This window comes from Sinocyclocheilus anshuiensis, unplaced genomic scaffold (assembly GCF_001515605.1).
Source record: "Sinocyclocheilus anshuiensis isolate Anshui unplaced genomic scaffold, SAMN03320099.WGS_v1.1 scaffold447, whole genome shotgun sequence".
Taxonomy (NCBI): domain Eukaryota; kingdom Metazoa; phylum Chordata; class Actinopteri; order Cypriniformes; family Cyprinidae; genus Sinocyclocheilus; species Sinocyclocheilus anshuiensis.
Window position 1 is genome coordinate 4,263,792 of NW_015552615.1, and position 19,016 is coordinate 4,282,807.

A 19,016-nucleotide genomic window follows, 5' to 3' on the forward strand; every position below is an offset into this window, starting at 1 on the left:
TCTCTCGTGAACGCACGTACGACAGTTAGCGGAAGCTAGAGATTAAGATTTATATAGAAGATTTAAGTTGTTAATATGTTGTAAATAAGACAGTGTCCTATATCACAATATACTGTTATGATACAAAAATTCAGATACCCACAAAATCAATATTTAAGGTAAGAGCAGTGAGAGCTGGTGGGTGGCGTGATTCTCAAGTGTGTGGCTCTTGTCCTACACATTTAAAAGCGTAGTGGCACTCCTTTTTAAAGGAGCTGTGCCAGAGTGAATGCTACCATTTCCAAACACATCAACAAAGATCAAGTGAGACGAAGCCCCGTTCCTTGTCGGGACCACGGTGCCGGTCCTCCTTTGTCCCGTGCGGTGTGCACCGACCCGTTTGCTTTTCAGGTTTATGCCACCACATATAAACAGCTTTGCAAGGTGTGTCCCGCTTCATGTCGTATTGGCTCAGATTGGAAGTTTTTCTTTTCGAACGCTCATTCATGCTTCACCACCATGTCTGGATTGCAGTGGGCGGTCAGAATCGTTTAGTTCTGTCTTGAACTCCATAAATGTGGCTTTTGTTATACATGAACTGCGTACATTGTTTGGTGTTTATATATGTCATCCAAAAGGAGACAGCAGAAGAGCTGAGTCGATGCGTATAAAGTTAATATCTACAACATAGCTTGTAAAAAAGTTATTTATTTTGGCTTTATATCTTTTTTTCCTGGTTCATCAAGAGTCGATGAAATCATAAATCAGACACAGAATTCCTCCTTCGGGTTGGAAATCGATAATTTTTTAGTAAACACCTTGCAATGTATTCGCAGACACGAGTCACATGACATTGCTCGTTTGAAAAACACAATTTTTTGTTGCCAGTAATTCTATACTATTTATTTTTGATTTTGTAATTATTGTCCTGTTGAAATCTGAAATTTGAAACAATTTGACAGCTGTTAATAGTAGGGTTGGGTACCGAAACCACACCGGTACCTATGTAACCGGTATGTACTAGAACCGAATCAGAACGCAGATTTCGGTGCCTCATTTCGGTGCCACTTAAATGCCTGAGCGATCGATTGAAATATTTGTCCTGGTTCTCAGAAATGGACGTAAGAAGCATGGGCGTTGCTAGGCCATTTTTAGCGGGGCTATAGCGATTAGCTCCATAAACTGCGTGTTTTTGTATTAAATATTGTTTTGTATTAAATGACCCAGATCATGAAAAACATTTATTAGCCTTCGAGTAAGGGAAGCACAACTCGGGAAATGAGAGCATCCGAGGAGCATGTGAATGCTATGTATATTTATTTTAAATATTTTTAATGTTCTTTAATGTTATCCATCGTTTTTTTGTGGCACCTTTTTTAAAAGTATCGGTCAGGCACCGGTAACGTTTTAAAAGTATCGATTAGGCACCGGTATCGTAAAAAACCCAATCGATACCCAACCCTAGTTAATAGAACCATTAAGGAATGAAAATCATTGTATTGGTACCGAATTTAAATCTGGTATCTTTGCATGCAAAAATCCCAAATCCAGATTGGTTGTCCAGAATCTGTAACGGACCAATCAGTTGTGGTGTTTTTTTTATTTTTATGTATGACCAAAAATTTATATCACGGTATTTTTCAAAATTATACCGTATAGATTGTTATAATATCTGTATCTGTGCAGTTCACTGTCATAAATAAAGTTTACAAAAGGTCACGAGGGAGCAATCGGTTTCCATCTACTGTAAAGTTTTCGCTGCGTTCACCCCTCATCACACTGGTATTTATTTATTTTTCTTCTTTTTTTCATGCATGACCGGTTGTTAACCATCTTTTCTACTGATTGAGAGAGGAAATACTGCAGTATATTGACTTAGAATGCCCTATTTTACTGTCATGATGAGTGAATATTGTCAAAAAATACCACACTATATAGTGACTAAACACGACCCCTTTTAATACATGTTAACCAGGAGTCACTCTCATTTATAATCGCGGCATCGTCTGATAAAATCAACATGCAGCTACACTAAAGAGTGGCTATGCGGTTGTTTTGGCTGTATTACTTTTTTGTCTCTTGCAGCTCACTGCCTGCGTCTGAGTAACAAACTAAAAAAAACAACAAATAAAAAAGTGCATGTGATATTAACTGATGAACTACGGTCATATTTATAATTCCAAACAATCAGTAAGCGACAGGTGCTAGGAAACGCTGTTTTGTACTCATTTATTGACGAGTCGGCTGCAGTGCGGCCAACTGAATGCGCTGCTTCTCTGCCACTCACTGCACAGAACAGACGCTGAGAGAGGTGACACTTCTCCGGGAAAGTCAGACCTCGCGTTCGCGGGACAGCACTGGCGAAATCTTCCAACTGAACCATAGCTAAGGTTTATCCAAAAAAGTCGCTAGGTTAAAAGCTGCTAAAAGGGTCTGAAAGTTGCTAAATCTAGTGCTAAAGTCGCGCTCGTGTGTGTGAGACGCGGGAGCTGATGGCAGGGGGCGGTGGATATTGTGGATGAGTTCTTCTGTGTCATCACGTTCTATTAGTTCTACAGCTTCAGTTTCGGAACTTTCACGCTTAGTAACATACAGCTGTTCCCTCACCACAGTGCAGCAGTGAAAAGGGACCCCTTTCAAACAGTGTCACGTTCCGAACGTTGCGACATATTGCGGTATTTTAAAAATTTATATCATAACAAAAATAAACACCGGTATTCAGTATGAACCGGTATACCGCCCAGCACTAGTTAGCATGCACTAAAGAGTCTGTGCAAAACTAACACAAACATGTTTAAAAATGATATGCTGCCAAACGACGGAGGTGTAAAAGATTTGCCTGGATTCCGACAGCTAGTTTATGGGTTTGTCCTCTCTTCCACTTGTCTTCCCAACAGGAATTTTATGAACACACAAAGACCCTGTGGCAGGATGAAGGGGTGAGAGCTTGCTTCGAAAGATCCAACGAATATCAACTGATCGACTGCGCACAGTAGTGAGTATTTGGTTTCTTTTAAATGCTGGGTTTGAAGAGCTTTTTATTTGTGTAGAATTAGTATTTGAACATAAATGCTTTGGAATATTCTTGGAATTCTTGGTCAGGTTGGTTGCACTTGACTCGGTTGACTTGTTTGTGTGACTTTCGTAGCACGTTGCATGTATCGGACTGATTTATGCATTCAAGAGGGAGGGAAATAGAAATGTGATGAGTGCAGAAGTGACAGAATGTGAAAAAGAGACACTGATGAGTGCTAGACAGAGCTTTCAGAAGACACAGAGGTATGAATTTTGGGTATACTTTGAAAGGTTTCCTGCATTGTGGCGCATATGCGTGCGTGTCTGTGTCCTGGCCTCTCCCACAGCCACTGGTGGTTGTTGTGGATCAGACGCTGGCCTGAGCCGTTTAGACCGGAAGTGGCCCCTCCATCGCTCCCCGCTGCACGCTTATGTAAACGTAGAGCGGAGAAAGAGAGAGCTATTTTTAACTTGCTGGTTCACTCACTTGCAGCAGAAGGAGACGGTTTGAGAGGCAATCCGCAAGTATCGCGAATAATGCATCTCCTCTTTTGAAGGAGAAAAATGAGCTTGAAGTGATAATGGTGGCTACTTGCAACTGTTTGGAGGGCAACTCCCAACCTCCCAGACTGCAAAGAGGGACGGAGGAGAATGACAGTGCTGTTTCGAGCACGCTCACGCACGTACACGCGTTCAGCAAGAAACCAGCGTCGTCAAGCGCTCGTCCTCTTATGAGCTCATTTCTGTCTGAGCGTTTTCAAGGCTCTTCCTGTCACATGGCCAGGTGTCCATATTGAACGTGTGCATGCGTTCGTGTTTTCATTCACCTCCGTTTCTTTGTATGGTCGAGCCACAGCAGTAACGTGGGCTCAATAACGTTATCATTGAGACAAACACAAGAATGGCTACGCAAAGCGTGAGAAGAATACTGAAGTATCGCAGTTTGTTTTTTTTCCCTCTCCTGACTAGTTCTTCCTACATCTGCAAGTAGCGTCACTGGAGTGACAGAAAATGGCTGAGACATAAAAAAAAAAAAACAATGAGAATAGTTTCATTAGGGTTATGCTGTTTTAAGAGGAAGCATGTGTGTATTACTGAAGCAAGTTAACTATGTTTGTACAAGCTTCCTTTATTTTTGTAAGCTAGAGAATAAGAAACGTTTACTTGGGGTTAAAGTGTTTTCAGGGCAAACGTGCGTAAAAAGCAATTTTCTGTTACGGTGTTCTCATATACTAAAGAAATGTTGTATTTCTCCTTTTTTGCATTTTGTTTGCATAAATTCAATAAGTGTATTTAGAAAAGAAGAAATGTTTCTTTAATGTTTTTTACATGTTTTCTATATTTCCATAAATTATCCAATTATATTTCCATGAAATTGAGAAATGTTCCATTCCTGTCTGTTAACATTTTGTAAATGCAAATCAAGTGTTTTTTTTTTATTTTTATTTTTTTATTGCTGACAAAAATGACCGAAACGTTTGTATTCCTCCTCTTTTGCATTTAATTTGCGTAAATGCAGTGTGTTTTTACATGCTTCCTATATTTCCATAAAACATAGAAATCTTTCTATTTTGTAAATGCAAATAATTTTTTTAAATTCCTGACAAAGGTCTCACGACCGAAATGTTGCCACCTCAGGAAATATTGGATTTCTTGCAGGCTACAGCAGTATGCAGGATTTTTTTTTCTTTTGCATTATTTCCTGTATCCAGCGCACCTGCCTGCAACCATTCAGGTGTGCAAGAGATGTTTGAATAGAGAAAGCATGTGTTTAATGTGGACAGTAATTTCTTGGAGCTTTCTATATTTTTGTAAACCAGAGGAACGTTCTTGCTTGTTTGCATTTCGTTAGCACCATGAAAGAAAGGTTTAGGGTTTTCAGAAAAAGAAAAAAAGAAACCACAGGGCTTTGTACATTTGTAAACCAGAGAAGCGTTATTTTGTGGCGTTGTATCTCAAAAAATCATTAGGGTTATGCTGTTAAAGAAAAATAATTTGTATAAAATAAAATAAAAATGGAGAATATTTTCTACAAGCTTACCGTGTTTTTATAAATCAGAGAAGTATTGTGTTCCATTTATTTATTTTTTAAAATTTACTTATTCTTTATTTTCAGTTAAATCATTTATAGTTCCAAACATTTATTTTTTCTTTCGAAACCCTGGGTAAACAGAGTTCTGGGTTATCTTGCTTCACGTTTCACAATGCTTATACTTCACCCAGAGTTAAAAGTTAATACTGGGTATTCATAAGTTGCCGTTTCACACTGCACATTCCTAAACCCTGGGTTGAAGTCCTTATTTTCATATTTGCGGTGTCAGTGTCACTAATTGGACGAACGCAGCAGGCAACCCGTTTACATGGCTTTTCTCGCATCAGTTATCCTGTCAGTTAAAAAATGTTGCCACGTGGGTCCTCCTTGGCAGGTTTCATTGCTAACGCACATTTACTGACAGTGCCCGGATACAGTACTTTCAAATGACACAATCAACAGGGCTCGACAGTGCAAGCGTTTCGACTAAAAATAGATTGTGCCAAATGTAAAATGTATTTAGGAGCATGAGTGCGAATAAAATTTCTTAAATGGTCCAACAGACATCTTATTTTAAAGGTCCACTGAAGTGCTTTGAAACGCAGTGTTATTCAATGTGTTATTCATTTCAACTGAAACAAGAAGACAGGGCAGGACATATCAAGCAGCCCTTTTTTAAATAGCCAATAGTGTTTAATTTATATCACAGCTTGGGCTAGAGCCGTTGAAGTAAACGCTTTGAAAGACCACATTACGAAAATCAATGAGATGCTTTTGATGCAGAATCGCAATTACATTGTGGCACCTAACAACAAACAACTAACTGTAAGTATAACAGTCTCCTTCTCACTCCAATTGACCCTTCCCCCTTAGTTACTGTTGCTACGTCCGACAAGCCATGCCGCTGTCATGCCACACATTCTCACGCAGTGAAAAATACATTGCGGAGCAAAGAGGAAACTGACAACACGATGACAGACAAGACAGAGCAGGTTACTTCTGGTATGAATCAAAGTGTCAGCTTTCAGTTTGTTTCTTTTTTTTTTTAAAGATATTCAAACAATAAATACAGTTTTGTGACTCATTAATGTGTTGTGACAGATCACTGTAGCGCCTCAGTTCAAGCAGCGAACCGATCATCTTTTCATATTTACTTAAAGTGCCAAATAAATATGAAAGAATCACAGAAGGTATTTTATTTCAACCACGGAAAGATGTCAGTACACACAATTTTTCAAGTTTAAGTCCACCGATTCAGCGTTATGATTGGTCAGATTGCCAAGCTCCCTGTGAAGGGTCACTTCTTATTTTTCCCTCAAATGCTATACTGTTTACACAACGCGCACTTCCTCTTATTGACATGAAATGAGCCATGCTGTTCAATTTCTGATTGGTTGTCTGTTGCTAAGCATCCAGCAGTAACATGCTAACACTACTCCGTTTCACACTGTACAAGGTTGGCACCGCAATGCGGGGGTTAACACCGCAAAAGAGGTGCTAACCCTGCTTCAGAGCAGGGTTTCATAACCCCGAGGAAAAAGCAGCGCTAACTCTGCTTCTAAATTACATGTGCGAAAGAAACGTTCTTTTACCCAGGCTTAAAAGCGATGTTTAGAACAAAAATAACCCGGGGTTAAGTGCAGTATGAAAAACCCTAGGGAGTGCAAAAGATTTACCACTTTCTATAAGATTTCTGTGCCTTTTAAGTAGGGAAAGTATAAATACTGCAATTTAGTAAGAAGCAATAGTTTATGTACAGTATTAATCATAATTAAGCAGCTCTCTTTGCTGCAATATTTATTGATACCATCTTCAGTCATTTCAATATTTTGACAATAAAGTAGTAGGTTTTGACTTATGATGAATTTTGGTGATTATATTTTTATTATCCACTTACTATATTGTTAGACGTCAAAGTATGAATACAGTTGCTTTGTGTGGCGTTTAGGAAGGTGCAATATTGTAGGTAATAATAAAGCAATTAGATCCATCCAAAACCTTTTTATACTAATTCTTAATGGGCAACATTTCAAGGCTATAGTTAGTTGATGGGACAGATATATAAAACATTTTAATTATCCATTTTGTGTGTGTGTGTGTAGTGTTTCTATTACTTGCTTTACTTGCATTTCTATTTTTCCGAAACAAATAAATGTTGCATTCCTCCTTCAATGAGTTTCAGAGGGTAAATTGTTTCAATAATGTTGTCTGTTTCAAAGAAACACAAAAATTATTTTCTACAAACGTTTTTTACAAAAAAATGTTTTTTGTAAAGCAAATAAACGTAGCATTCTTGCTTGTCCCGCAGTTCCTAAACATAAGGCCAGCGCATGGAGAGAGAAAATGCCTAAAACATCCGCCATGTTTCTTTCTGAGCGTCTCTTTCTCTCTCTCTCTCTCTCTCTCTTTCTCTCTTCTTCCCCCATCCCTCTTTTGCGAAACCAGGCCTGCTTTTTCTCTCGTTTTCTCTTTTTGCTTTCCCCTCTCTTTTTCTGACTGGCCCTTCTCCACCATTCCCTCCTCCCTCCAACCCTCCCTCTCTCTCTCTCTCGCGCTCCACTCCCTCTGTCTTTCTTTTTCTCTTCACTCTTTCTCTTTCTGTCTGTCTCTCCCTCTCTCTGGCCTCTCTCCAGTCACACAAGATTTGGAGCTGATAGTCTATTTATAGCGCCTGTGGTTCTGTCGCTATGACAACCGAGCTGGAGGCCAGGGCGCCAGGGAGCTATTTTTGGAGCGCCGCTGTAATGTCAGACACAGCCTTCTCTCTTTTCTTTCTCTTCCACCGCTCCCTCTCTCCCGGTTTCTGCTGCTTCCTTACTTTAGCATTGCAAACTTACAGAAGTGTGTGTGCATTCGCATCTAAGAGAGGGAAAATGTGGTGGAGGCTCTCGATTAATTCATGATTTAACATATTTAAAGTGATAAATATAGCTAGCTTTTTTTGTAAGTTGCATTTCATAAAATGCTGAACTTCAAATCTGACCGATTCTTTGGAATGTCACATTTTCTTTTCTTTTTTTTACGGGCACAACCAATTAAACTACTTTTTAATTTTTTTTTTTTATTTGACAAGAAACCTTTGTTGTTGAACGCCACTTGATTCTGAAAGGCTTGCCGTTAGATATCCTCTGTACCGAATCGTGCCACGCACACACACGCGGTTCACTCGGAGCCTAAACAGTGTTTGCCGTATTGGCCCCGGAAGCTGCCTAATCCACACCCTTAATACTCTACTGTTAACTAGATGAGCTGTAAAATTAACCAGATTAGTAAGCGATGAGGATATTATCAGCTTTTCCATGCTAATACACCATCGGCACAACAGCTCACTCTTCTTTCTGTGAATTGTTTATTCTCTTTGCATGTTTTTTCTTGGCTTTTCTTGTTTCTATATAAAGAAAAATTTATTTGTTTTGATTTTTATGTTTAAAAAAACTGTTAAATCTAAGCTATTATTTTTTTAGTATTTGTATTTGTTTATTTCTACTCTGTTTTAAATGTTCCATGCTGTGGCCTGTTGTGAATGTAAATATTTTTAATTATTAATAATATTATTTAATTGTTCATTGGCAGAAGCGTTTTAATGATTTTCTTCTTTGGACAGTCATTGCGTATTTATAGTTTATTTGCTTTTTATATAAAACATACTATAAATACATTTGTTTAAATTGCATTTGTTGACTTGCAAATCACTTCAACCTAATATGTACTTGCTAAAAAGATTAATACATATTTCATAATTAAGTCTAATAATTAAGTGCTAATTATCAGTAAAGCTTTTGTTTGTTTGGAATACTGTTTGCCATCTTTTGTCAACTGTTAACGTTTGTGCAGGTCGGGATCATTTTTAGCATTGTGACCGCTTAACACAGCAACACACCAAAAATATCATATTTTGGACCTTTCCTCTGGATAAATGACTAGATGGTGCCATCGTCGTCTCCCCCGGAACAGCTGTTTGGCTCAAACTCTTAAACTTCTGTTCGGTCAAGAGCGCATTTGAAACTGAAAAGGTGCTGAGGATCAAACAAATATCTCCACAGTCGTAGGCAGTCACTTTTTGTAACTTGGTTTACTTCGTTTTCATAACTTTTTTTTAAAGAGAGCAACAGAGACGATATGAATTTGTTTTGGCGAGTTTGGAATGTTTAAAAAACTAATTTCTTGATTTTGATGAACAACATCAGTGGATATGTAATTCAAAAACTGCATTTTCAGTGAACTGTTCCTTTTAAGTAAAGAAAGTAATAAATACTGCAGTTTAGTAAGAAGCAATATTTTTTGTATTAATTGTAATTAAGCAGTTACATCCAACCATAATTTGCTGCTATATTTATTAATCTTAATCATTTAAATATTGTTACGATAAAGTAGTAATTGGTTTTGACTTGAGATAAATTTTTGGTGATTCTATTTTTTACTATCCACTTACTATATTGTTAGTAGTCAATAAAGTATGAATACAGTTAGGGGTGCTCCGATCAGGATTTTTGAGGCCGATCACCGATTGCTGATCACAAAAAGCAGTATCTGCCAATACCGATCACCGATACCGATCTTTTTAAAGCCTTCTTTTTATCATTCATAGCTATTTATAGTGATACTCCAATCAGGATTTTTAGACATTTACTCAGGGCCTGAATTTCATTTTTGAAAATGGGGGGAATTCCCCTCTTAGGTGACTCTTGTGAGAGGAGAAGCAGCTTTCACACAGGAGTCCGCTACTGATCCGTGGCTGTTTACCACAAACACAACATTTACCCATTATTTTGATTTCAAATCCAAACATTGTCACTGAAAATTCTTTTTCAGCATTGCAATTCTTTTTTTTTCACAGTACAGTAATACAATCTTTCACAGACATGTTTAAACACAATAAATATAAGCAAATTTATGGTGTAATTACTACATTTTCGTGGCAATCCATGTTCATCTTTACTGCAAACAATGCGCTGTTACTTTAATTCAGCGCTTGCCGCGCAGCAATAGACTCGGTGCGGAAACGATCTCTGCACTGCAGGACCGCAACCGTGTGCAGTGAACGCTTTAATCTGTTAACATGAGCGCGGAAAAAATACGCACCACGTATGCACTGCAAACGGAGTAATTTGAACCCGGCGTTATGTGTGTGCGCTGCGAGTGTGCATGAGCGCAGTCTCCAGGAGAGCGCGCGAGCGCTGAATGGTTAAACACTGGCAAGAATTAAAAAGAAATGCAATTTATAAACTTTAGCGATGATGTGACACCGCCTCGACTGTGCAAGTGACAATTCCTGTGTCAACTGTGCAGCTCGCTTATAGACAGGCGCAATGTGTGGTGATTCACTAACGCTGTTTGTGAAATTACGTCTCACACAAGGTTTTCAAATTACTTTATAAGTTATTTAATGAAGAAATATGAATTTTAATAAAGCATTATAATTATTTCACCCACGCCGGACAGAGACTGAGATGCAGCGTCATCAGCTTGAGATCGTTTTTTTGAGATCGGCCTTTTTAGAGATCGCCGATCAATCATCCCAACGTGATTATCGGCCGATAGTGATCTGTAGCCGATCAATCGGAGCACCCTTAAATACAGTTGCTTTGGGTGGTGTTTAGGAAGGTGCAGTATTGTAGGTAATAATAAAGCAATTAGATCCATCCAAAATCTTTAAGATTTTTATATTGTGCTTTTTATACTAATTCTTAATGGGCAACATTTCAGGGCTATATTTTGTATTGTATTGTATATTTTATATTAAGTTAGTTGATGGGACAGATGATATATAAAAAATTAATTATCCCTTTTTTTTTTTAAATAATGTTTCTGCGCTTTTACTTGCTTTACTTGCATTTTTACTACAGTGATTTGCTTTAAGCGCGAGTGAGCTGCATACTTTTTTTATATAATAAATAAAGGGAGCTGAACAGAAATTCTGTGTGGGCCAAGTCATATGACTCATGTGATACGTTGTGTGTGTGTGTGTGTGTGTGTGTGTGTGTGGCCAGACCATCCATTTACTGCTTCGTGTTTTTACATTTTTTGTATTTATTTTTTTTTATTGAAGTTGCTGCCTAATCATATCCGCACTGCATGCTTAGAACAACTCAAAATAAAATGCATATGTATACCGCTAATATCCATCTTGTTGTGTTTTTAAGACTTCTGACATCTATCACACATACTTTCAAGTGCATTTTCAAAGTCTGCTACACACTGTTCCAAACTAGAACCTCCGCAACTGTTGGCAGACGTCGACATTCAACTAGAATTTCACGAACTTCCTGCCATGCAGCCGTTTGATTTCTAGAATTCCACTTGAGTTGAGGCTGGATTTGGAATGCAGGCCTAAATATACTCGGTCGCAGCTATAGCTGTCTCTTCTGCTTGGCATTACAACAGTGGAGGCTGTATGCGTTCTCAACTATTGTACCCAGAGGGGCATGAGTTGTATTATGTCTAACCAGCGGGCTGGGCTATTGTTGGAATTGTTCTATTAATAGAAAGAAAGGCAATAATTGAGATATGGTGTTAGACAACGGCTGCGGTCACAACACAACTTGTCTGTGCGAGCCTCCCCCATCTGTCTGTCTGTCTGCATTTTATCCTGTCTGTCTTTTTTTGTTTGCTTCTTTTTATTTCTGTTTATGCCCCCTCTTCCACGTGATGTGCCACACTTTCATTTGTGCGGCCTGCTGGGTGTGTTGCATGCATGCACATACACACAGTAATGCAGTCCATGCCGCTGTGTGTGGGACCTACAGCCTTGCTGTCAGATTTCAACCCTCTGTGTCACATTCCTGTTGCACTTGGATGGGGGGATGCACATGCGCGTCCAGCCTGCGGATTTCTCTCGCTCTCTCTCTTGATTCCCTCATGCTTTGATTTAGGCGTTACTCTTTTGCTGGCATTTGTGAGGAATTTTAATGATTCTAATTATAACTCCTTAATGATTCTTTTAGTACTTTTGGAGATTCATTGGTCTTTCTAAATAAACTAGTTCATAAAAGTCATTTGTTCTGAATAACATTTAATTAAACAATATTAATTGTACTCATTTTATATCATATTGTAATGTTAAATATTAATGTATTTTAGCAGTTTTGTGTCTATGTATGTATGTATGTATGTATGTATGTATGTTAGACTTGTGCCGGTATTCGGTCATGCGATATATCACGGTACTGAATATGCACGATATTGTTATCGTGGGCACTTCTAAATACCGTGAATAATTATATGTATGTGTATATATATATATATATATATAATTAGAAAGATAAAATGATACAATTAATATTGTTAAAATGTTATTCAGAACAAATCATGTTTCTGAACTAGAACTAAAAGACTAATTAATATAATTCATATGTGAAATATATTTATAACTAAACCTAAACAGACATTTTTAGTGCACAAGATATCGGTTTCAGCACAAGAAGTTATATTAAAATAAAATATTAATCTCTCACACAGAAATATTTCATTTTATTTTAAATGACAAAAGCATTTCAATTAAGATATACATCATTAAATGCAAAAAGTCTGGCTGTGCTTAATGGGTACATTTTTGTACTCTTTAAGCACACCCCTGTTCCCATTAAGCTCAAATCATGTTTTATTAAAATTCTTGTTTATTTTAAACAACCTTTTTAAAGAATAATTGAAAAATGTTTTATTTGAAGGTATAAAGTCAATCATAAAAAAACAACAACAGAACACTAAAATCAAGCAACGAGGCATTCAATTTGATCGGTTATATATTCATAGTGAAGTGTCATTTAAGCACACTGCAACATCTAGACTAGTCCACATTCAGCTAAGTAACATATTCAAAAATCTAATAACAAAACAACCAATAAAACATTTCATTCACAGGGATGAACACAGAAACTTGCCGCTTTCATCTTTGGGCATAAACTATAGTTATGTCTAGATTTTGACACCTTAAAGCTGTGAAAATGAGTTATTAATCATTTTATAAAGATTAACTTAAAGTGACAACCATCAGTTAATATTTAAAGTCTGTTTATGAAGTATTTACATAGACATTCAATGTGGAAGAGCTTAAAGAGAGCACACTGAGCTTAATTAGAGCAGCAACAATTTTTAAGAAATTTCATGTAGGCCCTAATATTTATTAAAATGACAAGATTTTGCAAAATAAATAATCTAGGTCGTGTATTAAGTTCATACATATTTTAATACAAACAACTATTATTAACAATATCTATGAAATTGTACTTTTTCTTATTGATGTTACACTGAAGCTGTGATTTTCATAGTGTACCCATTAAGCTTACCTTACAATAATATGAAATCTTTAAACATTTCAGCAGTGTAAAACCACAGACCAGCAATAAACTGTCAATTTATAATATTATGGATTTAAAAGTACAAGCCAGTAATACCTGTGAAGTAATATATTAGTGTAGCACGCAATTTTATACAGCTAGTCAGCTAACTACGTTCTGTAGCATCTGCGCTATGTTGCTAAAACTATCTTTTGGATCTAACTGTAATTATATCCCACATCCAAGTTCCAGGTTATAATATGCAAGTCTAAACATTAATCTCTTAATTTTATAGCAAGTAGTGAAACTTACACAAGATAAAGGCTTAAACATCTAAGAAATGCACATTTAAGGGGCTCCACTTTTGGTGAAAGTTTTCAGACAGCTATGGATACATGGATACTCATATCTCAACATGGATACTCATATCTCAGTGTGCAATGATCCGATTGACTTGAAATTAAAGGTATATAGTAACAAACACATCAATTGGTTAAGACATCAAGTAGGATAATAAATTATTTTTTTTTTAATCTAACTTAAAAAAAAAACATTATTATCAATCATATGCCTATGATATTTGTAAACATGGAGGCAGTTCTAAATGAGAAGCATTTTTATGTCTTCAGATGATAAATATTAATATATATGCATATTTATTAATATTATTAATGTATATTCAAAAATCGTACTATTAAAACAAACTTAAAACTAAAATAAAATACAAGTTGAGGGTCAACTAGTTGAAAGTATTGTATTACAGAAAGAATATTATATTATATTGTATTAGATTGTCCTCTGATTTATAATGTCAGCATGGACATTATTATAAATCATATTTCTATGATGATCTATTAACAAAGAGCAGGCAAAAGCACGCACATCGATCTCAACTGGGTGCTCGACTAAGAAACAAGTGGAAACATTTTTTAAATGTAAAGTCGGCAACACCAAAGCTCCAAAAGTATTAAATGTATTTAAAAAAACTGTCGCATAGCGTGTGTGACGTTTCGAGCACGCAGGCTCTTCATCAGATATGATCTATGATGATCTATTAAAAATGGAGCCAGTTCTGAATGAGAAACATTTTGTTGGGCACATTGATTGTTATCGGCCACTCTTTCTGCATACGTTTGATTCTGATGGGCGTCTTTAAGATCTCAGCTGCATGGACCAGGAGGCGAGTTCGAGCCGCCCCACCATCTTGCAGCCATTTTTCACCGGATAGCAGCTTGACTAAGACAGCATTTCTTGATCCCTCTCCCTCCCTCCCTCCCTCTGTTTTGCTCTCTCTTCCCGTTTCCTCCACTAGAGCCAATCCATTGACTAGAGCAGCTTCTGACTGAGAGCTCTCTGATCACTATGACTCAGAACCCTGCCTGCTTTGATCTCCAGCACAAACATGCGCCACCTGCTGGCTGATTCCGCAGCTGCAGATTGTGTCAGCTGCCTTTTTTTTTTCCTCCATGGCTGACTGTCATGCAGTGATTTGGTGATTTGAAAAATATGCATGTGAAAGTTTTTTCACTTTTGAACATGGGTTTTTCAACATAATTTTTCAAATGATTATTAGGGATTGACGATATGACATCATCTCACAGTAGTGTTGTCACGGTACCAAAATTTCAGTATTCGGCACCAATACCAGTGAAAATCCACGGTTCTCGGTACCAATTTCGGTACCAAAGCAAAACACAAAAACATGCTAATTGAACAACATTTTTATTAATAACGTTAAACAAAAATTAAATGTACAAAACCAATGCCATTCTTTATACTTATTTAAAATTGTTTCAAATTTTTCCACAAGTAATAAAAGTATGAAAAAAGTAAACAAGTTTCACCCAAAAGTTTAGTCATAGTTCTGCTGCCACTGAAAAACATCTGTAAACTGTTGTCTGTTTTAGGGTTTGCTGGTGTGTTTCATGATCTTCCTCAGTCTGCAGCTGTAAAAGGAAAATATAATATACTTCAGTAAAGCAATGGGCTGAGTCTGACCAAATGCAACATTAGATAATTGACACCAGCTAAAATATAGCTTTCAGGAAATAACAAACCTCAGCTCTTATAATAAATTTAGATAAGATTACATATATTAAGTGTATATCAAATAGATGCAAACTGTAGTATTAAAAACACTTTACAATAAGATTGTATTTGTTAGATAACATAGTCCTTTTTTTTCTTGAACATTTAAAAGGAGAAAGGTGTCCTGCAGTGCACCATCGTAGTCTTCGTATTAGGAGGCCAGCTTGCATGCCCTTCTTGTGTGTATGAAGTGTCTCACCATGAGCCTTTAAAATTAGAAAATAACAGTAAAAATGACTCACAGTTGGTTATTCTATATACAATACACACTGACAGACTTCAATATACACAAATTAATTTTAGCCGCGCTTATGCTAACGATTAACTACGTATACGCTAACGGCGATGTTTATTTCAATCCGAAATTCAAATTAAAATATGGAATAATATTCCCAACAGAACAGAAGCTCTAAATATTAAAAATGTAATTGAAACTTACCTGCTTGAACTTGATCGGGGTGTTTTGTTAGTTTGATGCGTTTCCTCCTCTTGAGGTCGCCACTGCTTTTATGAAGAGGTTGCCAGGTTTTCACAACAAAGCCCGCTCAATCGCGTTTCGAGGGGTCCCCCATTAAAAATCAAGTTCCGGGGATAAAATACGCGTGTTTTGGCGGGGTTCCCCTGGTAAAATTCGCATTCCAGGGGCTAAATATCACGTTAATGGGGTCGTTTTTCAACCCGCGGACATGAAAAACAACCCGTGGCAACAGTGTTAAAGCGGCCCAATTCCGTGGGAAACCGTGGACTTGGCAACACTGGAAGAGGATAGCTTTCGGATAGCGCTTCAAGAATCGGGTTGACCGGGTACTCGGTACCACCGGTACTTAAGAAAACCTGGTACCGTAACGTTTTCATTTTTTTAGTACCGACTTGGTACCGAAATACCGGGTCTTTTGACAACACTATCTCACAGTACAAATAATTTAGATCACGGTATAGCACAATACGGTTTGTAAATAAAGTAGTCATGTGGTAATGTCTTTTTAGGGATGCTTTCCAGATGTAAGGTGATTGCTCGGCAATGACTAAACTTTGGGCTGTGCATAACGACATTCTTTAATTCCTTGTCTTGACTTGTTTGGAATAAATCCAGCTGTCTGTCATCGCATTATTCTGTGTTTATTTGTATCTCTTAAATCAGTCTTGCCCTATTAATTAAAAGGAAGTGTTGAGACATACTGGACAGTTGTTAATGTTGTTTTTCTTTTTTCTTTATTTTAGTTTCCTGGACAGGATTGACACTGTGAAACAGAGTGACTATACTCCCACTGATCAGGTGTGTAAATATCCACATGATGGGATTCAGACGTTGATATTTGTGCGTATATCTTTGGCTTGTATCCTCTTTCTTGTTCTTAAGAGGCATCATTCTCTTATTGTGTCTGATTTAAAGGTGTCTTTTATTGTAAATGTAACTTTGAACTCTTCCCTTTGTCGCCTCTGTCTCTCAGGACTTGCTCAGATGCAGAGTTCTGACTTCCGGGATCTTTGAGACAAGATTCCAAGTGGACAAAGTTAATTTTCAGTGAGTTTGACTAGGAGGCCTTCATGAAACTTTTCACAGATTCACAGTGCGACAAAAGATGTTTGCATGTATTTTCATAACCGCAGTTAACATCTTAATCATTTTTACAAATTAATAGTAGTAATGAGTGCTTGATGTGAACAGGTCCATGTCAACCTATCTGTGGCTGCCTAACTGATGTTTCCTCTCTTTTTTTTCTGCAGTATGTTTGATGTTGGCGGACAGAGAGACGAACGCAGGAAATGGATCCAGTGTTTTAATGGTAAATGCTATGCTTTTATTACTTAAATAATATTATTAATAATAATGAAAGGTCTGTCATTTTGGCCATCGTTTTATCTATTCACTGACACAAAGGTTATTAGTCTGGCCAATATATTGGTTTATTAATTATTATAAATTTTTTGTAATTAAGGAATAGTTTTATGATGGATTGTTTGCATTGCTTGTTCAAAGTGTACACTTAAACATTTTCTCTCGTTACAGATGTGACAGCCATCATTTTCGTGGTAGCCAGCAGCAGTTATAACATGGTGCTCAGAGAGGACAATCAGACCAACAGACTCCAGGAGGCCCTGAACCTGTTCAAGAACATCTGGAATAACAGGTACCCTTGAGACACCTAAAACATGCTTACACATGTAAAAAGAGGGCTACTTTTTCTGAGATTTTAGCAGAGGTGTTTTTGTTGCACATCATAGAAGACAATGTTAGCATCCGATAATTTTAACTGTTGGAGAAAACTGGTTAATTTTAAGGAAATTAAACTGTCAGAACGCTAAGCTGTGTGTGTGTTGTCTGTCTCCCCTCTTCCCCCTCCTCCGCTCCGCTGCGCACCACGCCCACTTTTTTAGCATTTTTTAAAACTGTGGTGAGAACTAACCAGTGCTAATGAGAGTATACTTCCGCACCACTCACATTTTCTTCAGAAAATGTAAAAAACTCTTAATCTTTTTCTCTCCTTGCTTTCCAGGTGGCTTCGAACTATTTCTGTCATTCTGTTCCTAAACAAGCAGGACTTGCTGGCTGAGAAGGTTTTGGCGGGAAAATCAAAAATTGAGGATTACTTCCCTGAGTTTGCACGCTACACTACACCAGATGATGGTCAGTGAAATAGAATAATGATTTGTAGTCCGTATAGTTGAATTGAATGCATATTCATATATTAGTCTAAAGCACAGTAGTAACTTTGGATATCACACCATCAGTGTTATTAACAAGATTACTTTCTTTCTGTCAGCAACACCAGAGCAAGGGGAAGATCCACGAGTTACGAGAGCAAAATATTTCATCCGAGATGAGTTCTTGGTGAGTCTGGTTCTTCTATGGCACCAAAATCATCATAGCAACCCATCACCATGTGTCCTAAACTATGGCATTTTTTTTAAATATATATTTAAAAATACACTACCATTCAATTCAGCAAGGATGCATTAAATTGATCAAAAGTGACAGTAAATACATTTATAATGTTACAGAAATTTTATATTTCCAATAAATGCAATAAAGTAAAGTCCAATAAAGTTCTTTCAAGCTTTCTATTCATCAAAGAATCCTGAAAAAAGTATTTCCACAAAAATATTAAACGGCAACTGTTTTAAACATTTATGATAATAAAAAAAAAATCTGTATCAGTATATATCAGAATATGATTTCTGAAGGATCATTTGACACTGACTGGTAGGGATGTCAATTTTCGATCATTTCCATGATCGATCATCGTTTAAATTAACGATCAATTAATCGATTAATCTTTAACCTTAATGCTGCAAAATGCGTCTCTGCAACCCGGCATGACAGGATGTGCAAAAGTTACTCAAAAAAAACAAAACAAAAAAACGCTTTCTCACCCGATTTAAAGGGGATTTAGTCTGAATAAAATGCTAGTAACTTAGCAGGATTGTAAAATGAATAGATGTGATTATGATCATTTGATAAAATGAAGAGAGCTCGTTTGAGATAATTTTACTTTGTTGACTGTTTCCTATTCCGTCACGGAGACCGCTGAACGCGCCTCTTTAAATGGTTTGTGGTGCTCGTTGTTGTATTTTAAAACACAATTGCAATGTTTTCAACTGACATTATGGCATTTAAAATAAAA

At 37.0% G+C, this 19,016-nt stretch overlaps 1 protein-coding gene across 1 annotated transcript in view; it reads left to right on the forward strand.

Annotated features, from left to right (window-relative positions):
• Window positions 1–19,016, forward strand: part of LOC107666015 (guanine nucleotide-binding protein G(s) subunit alpha-like) — a 37,383-nt gene that overhangs the window by 17,591 nt on the left and 776 nt on the right. The window contains exons 5-11 of the mRNA XM_016457105.1: window positions 2,877–2,974; window positions 16,612–16,666; window positions 16,842–16,915; window positions 17,119–17,177; window positions 17,402–17,522; window positions 17,889–18,019; window positions 18,156–18,223. Coding sequence (XP_016312591.1) covers window positions 2,877–2,974; window positions 16,612–16,666; window positions 16,842–16,915; window positions 17,119–17,177; window positions 17,402–17,522; window positions 17,889–18,019; window positions 18,156–18,223 — 606 coding nt within the window. The remainder of the gene's footprint in view (window positions 1–2,876; window positions 2,975–16,611; window positions 16,667–16,841; window positions 16,916–17,118; window positions 17,178–17,401; window positions 17,523–17,888; window positions 18,020–18,155; window positions 18,224–19,016) is intronic.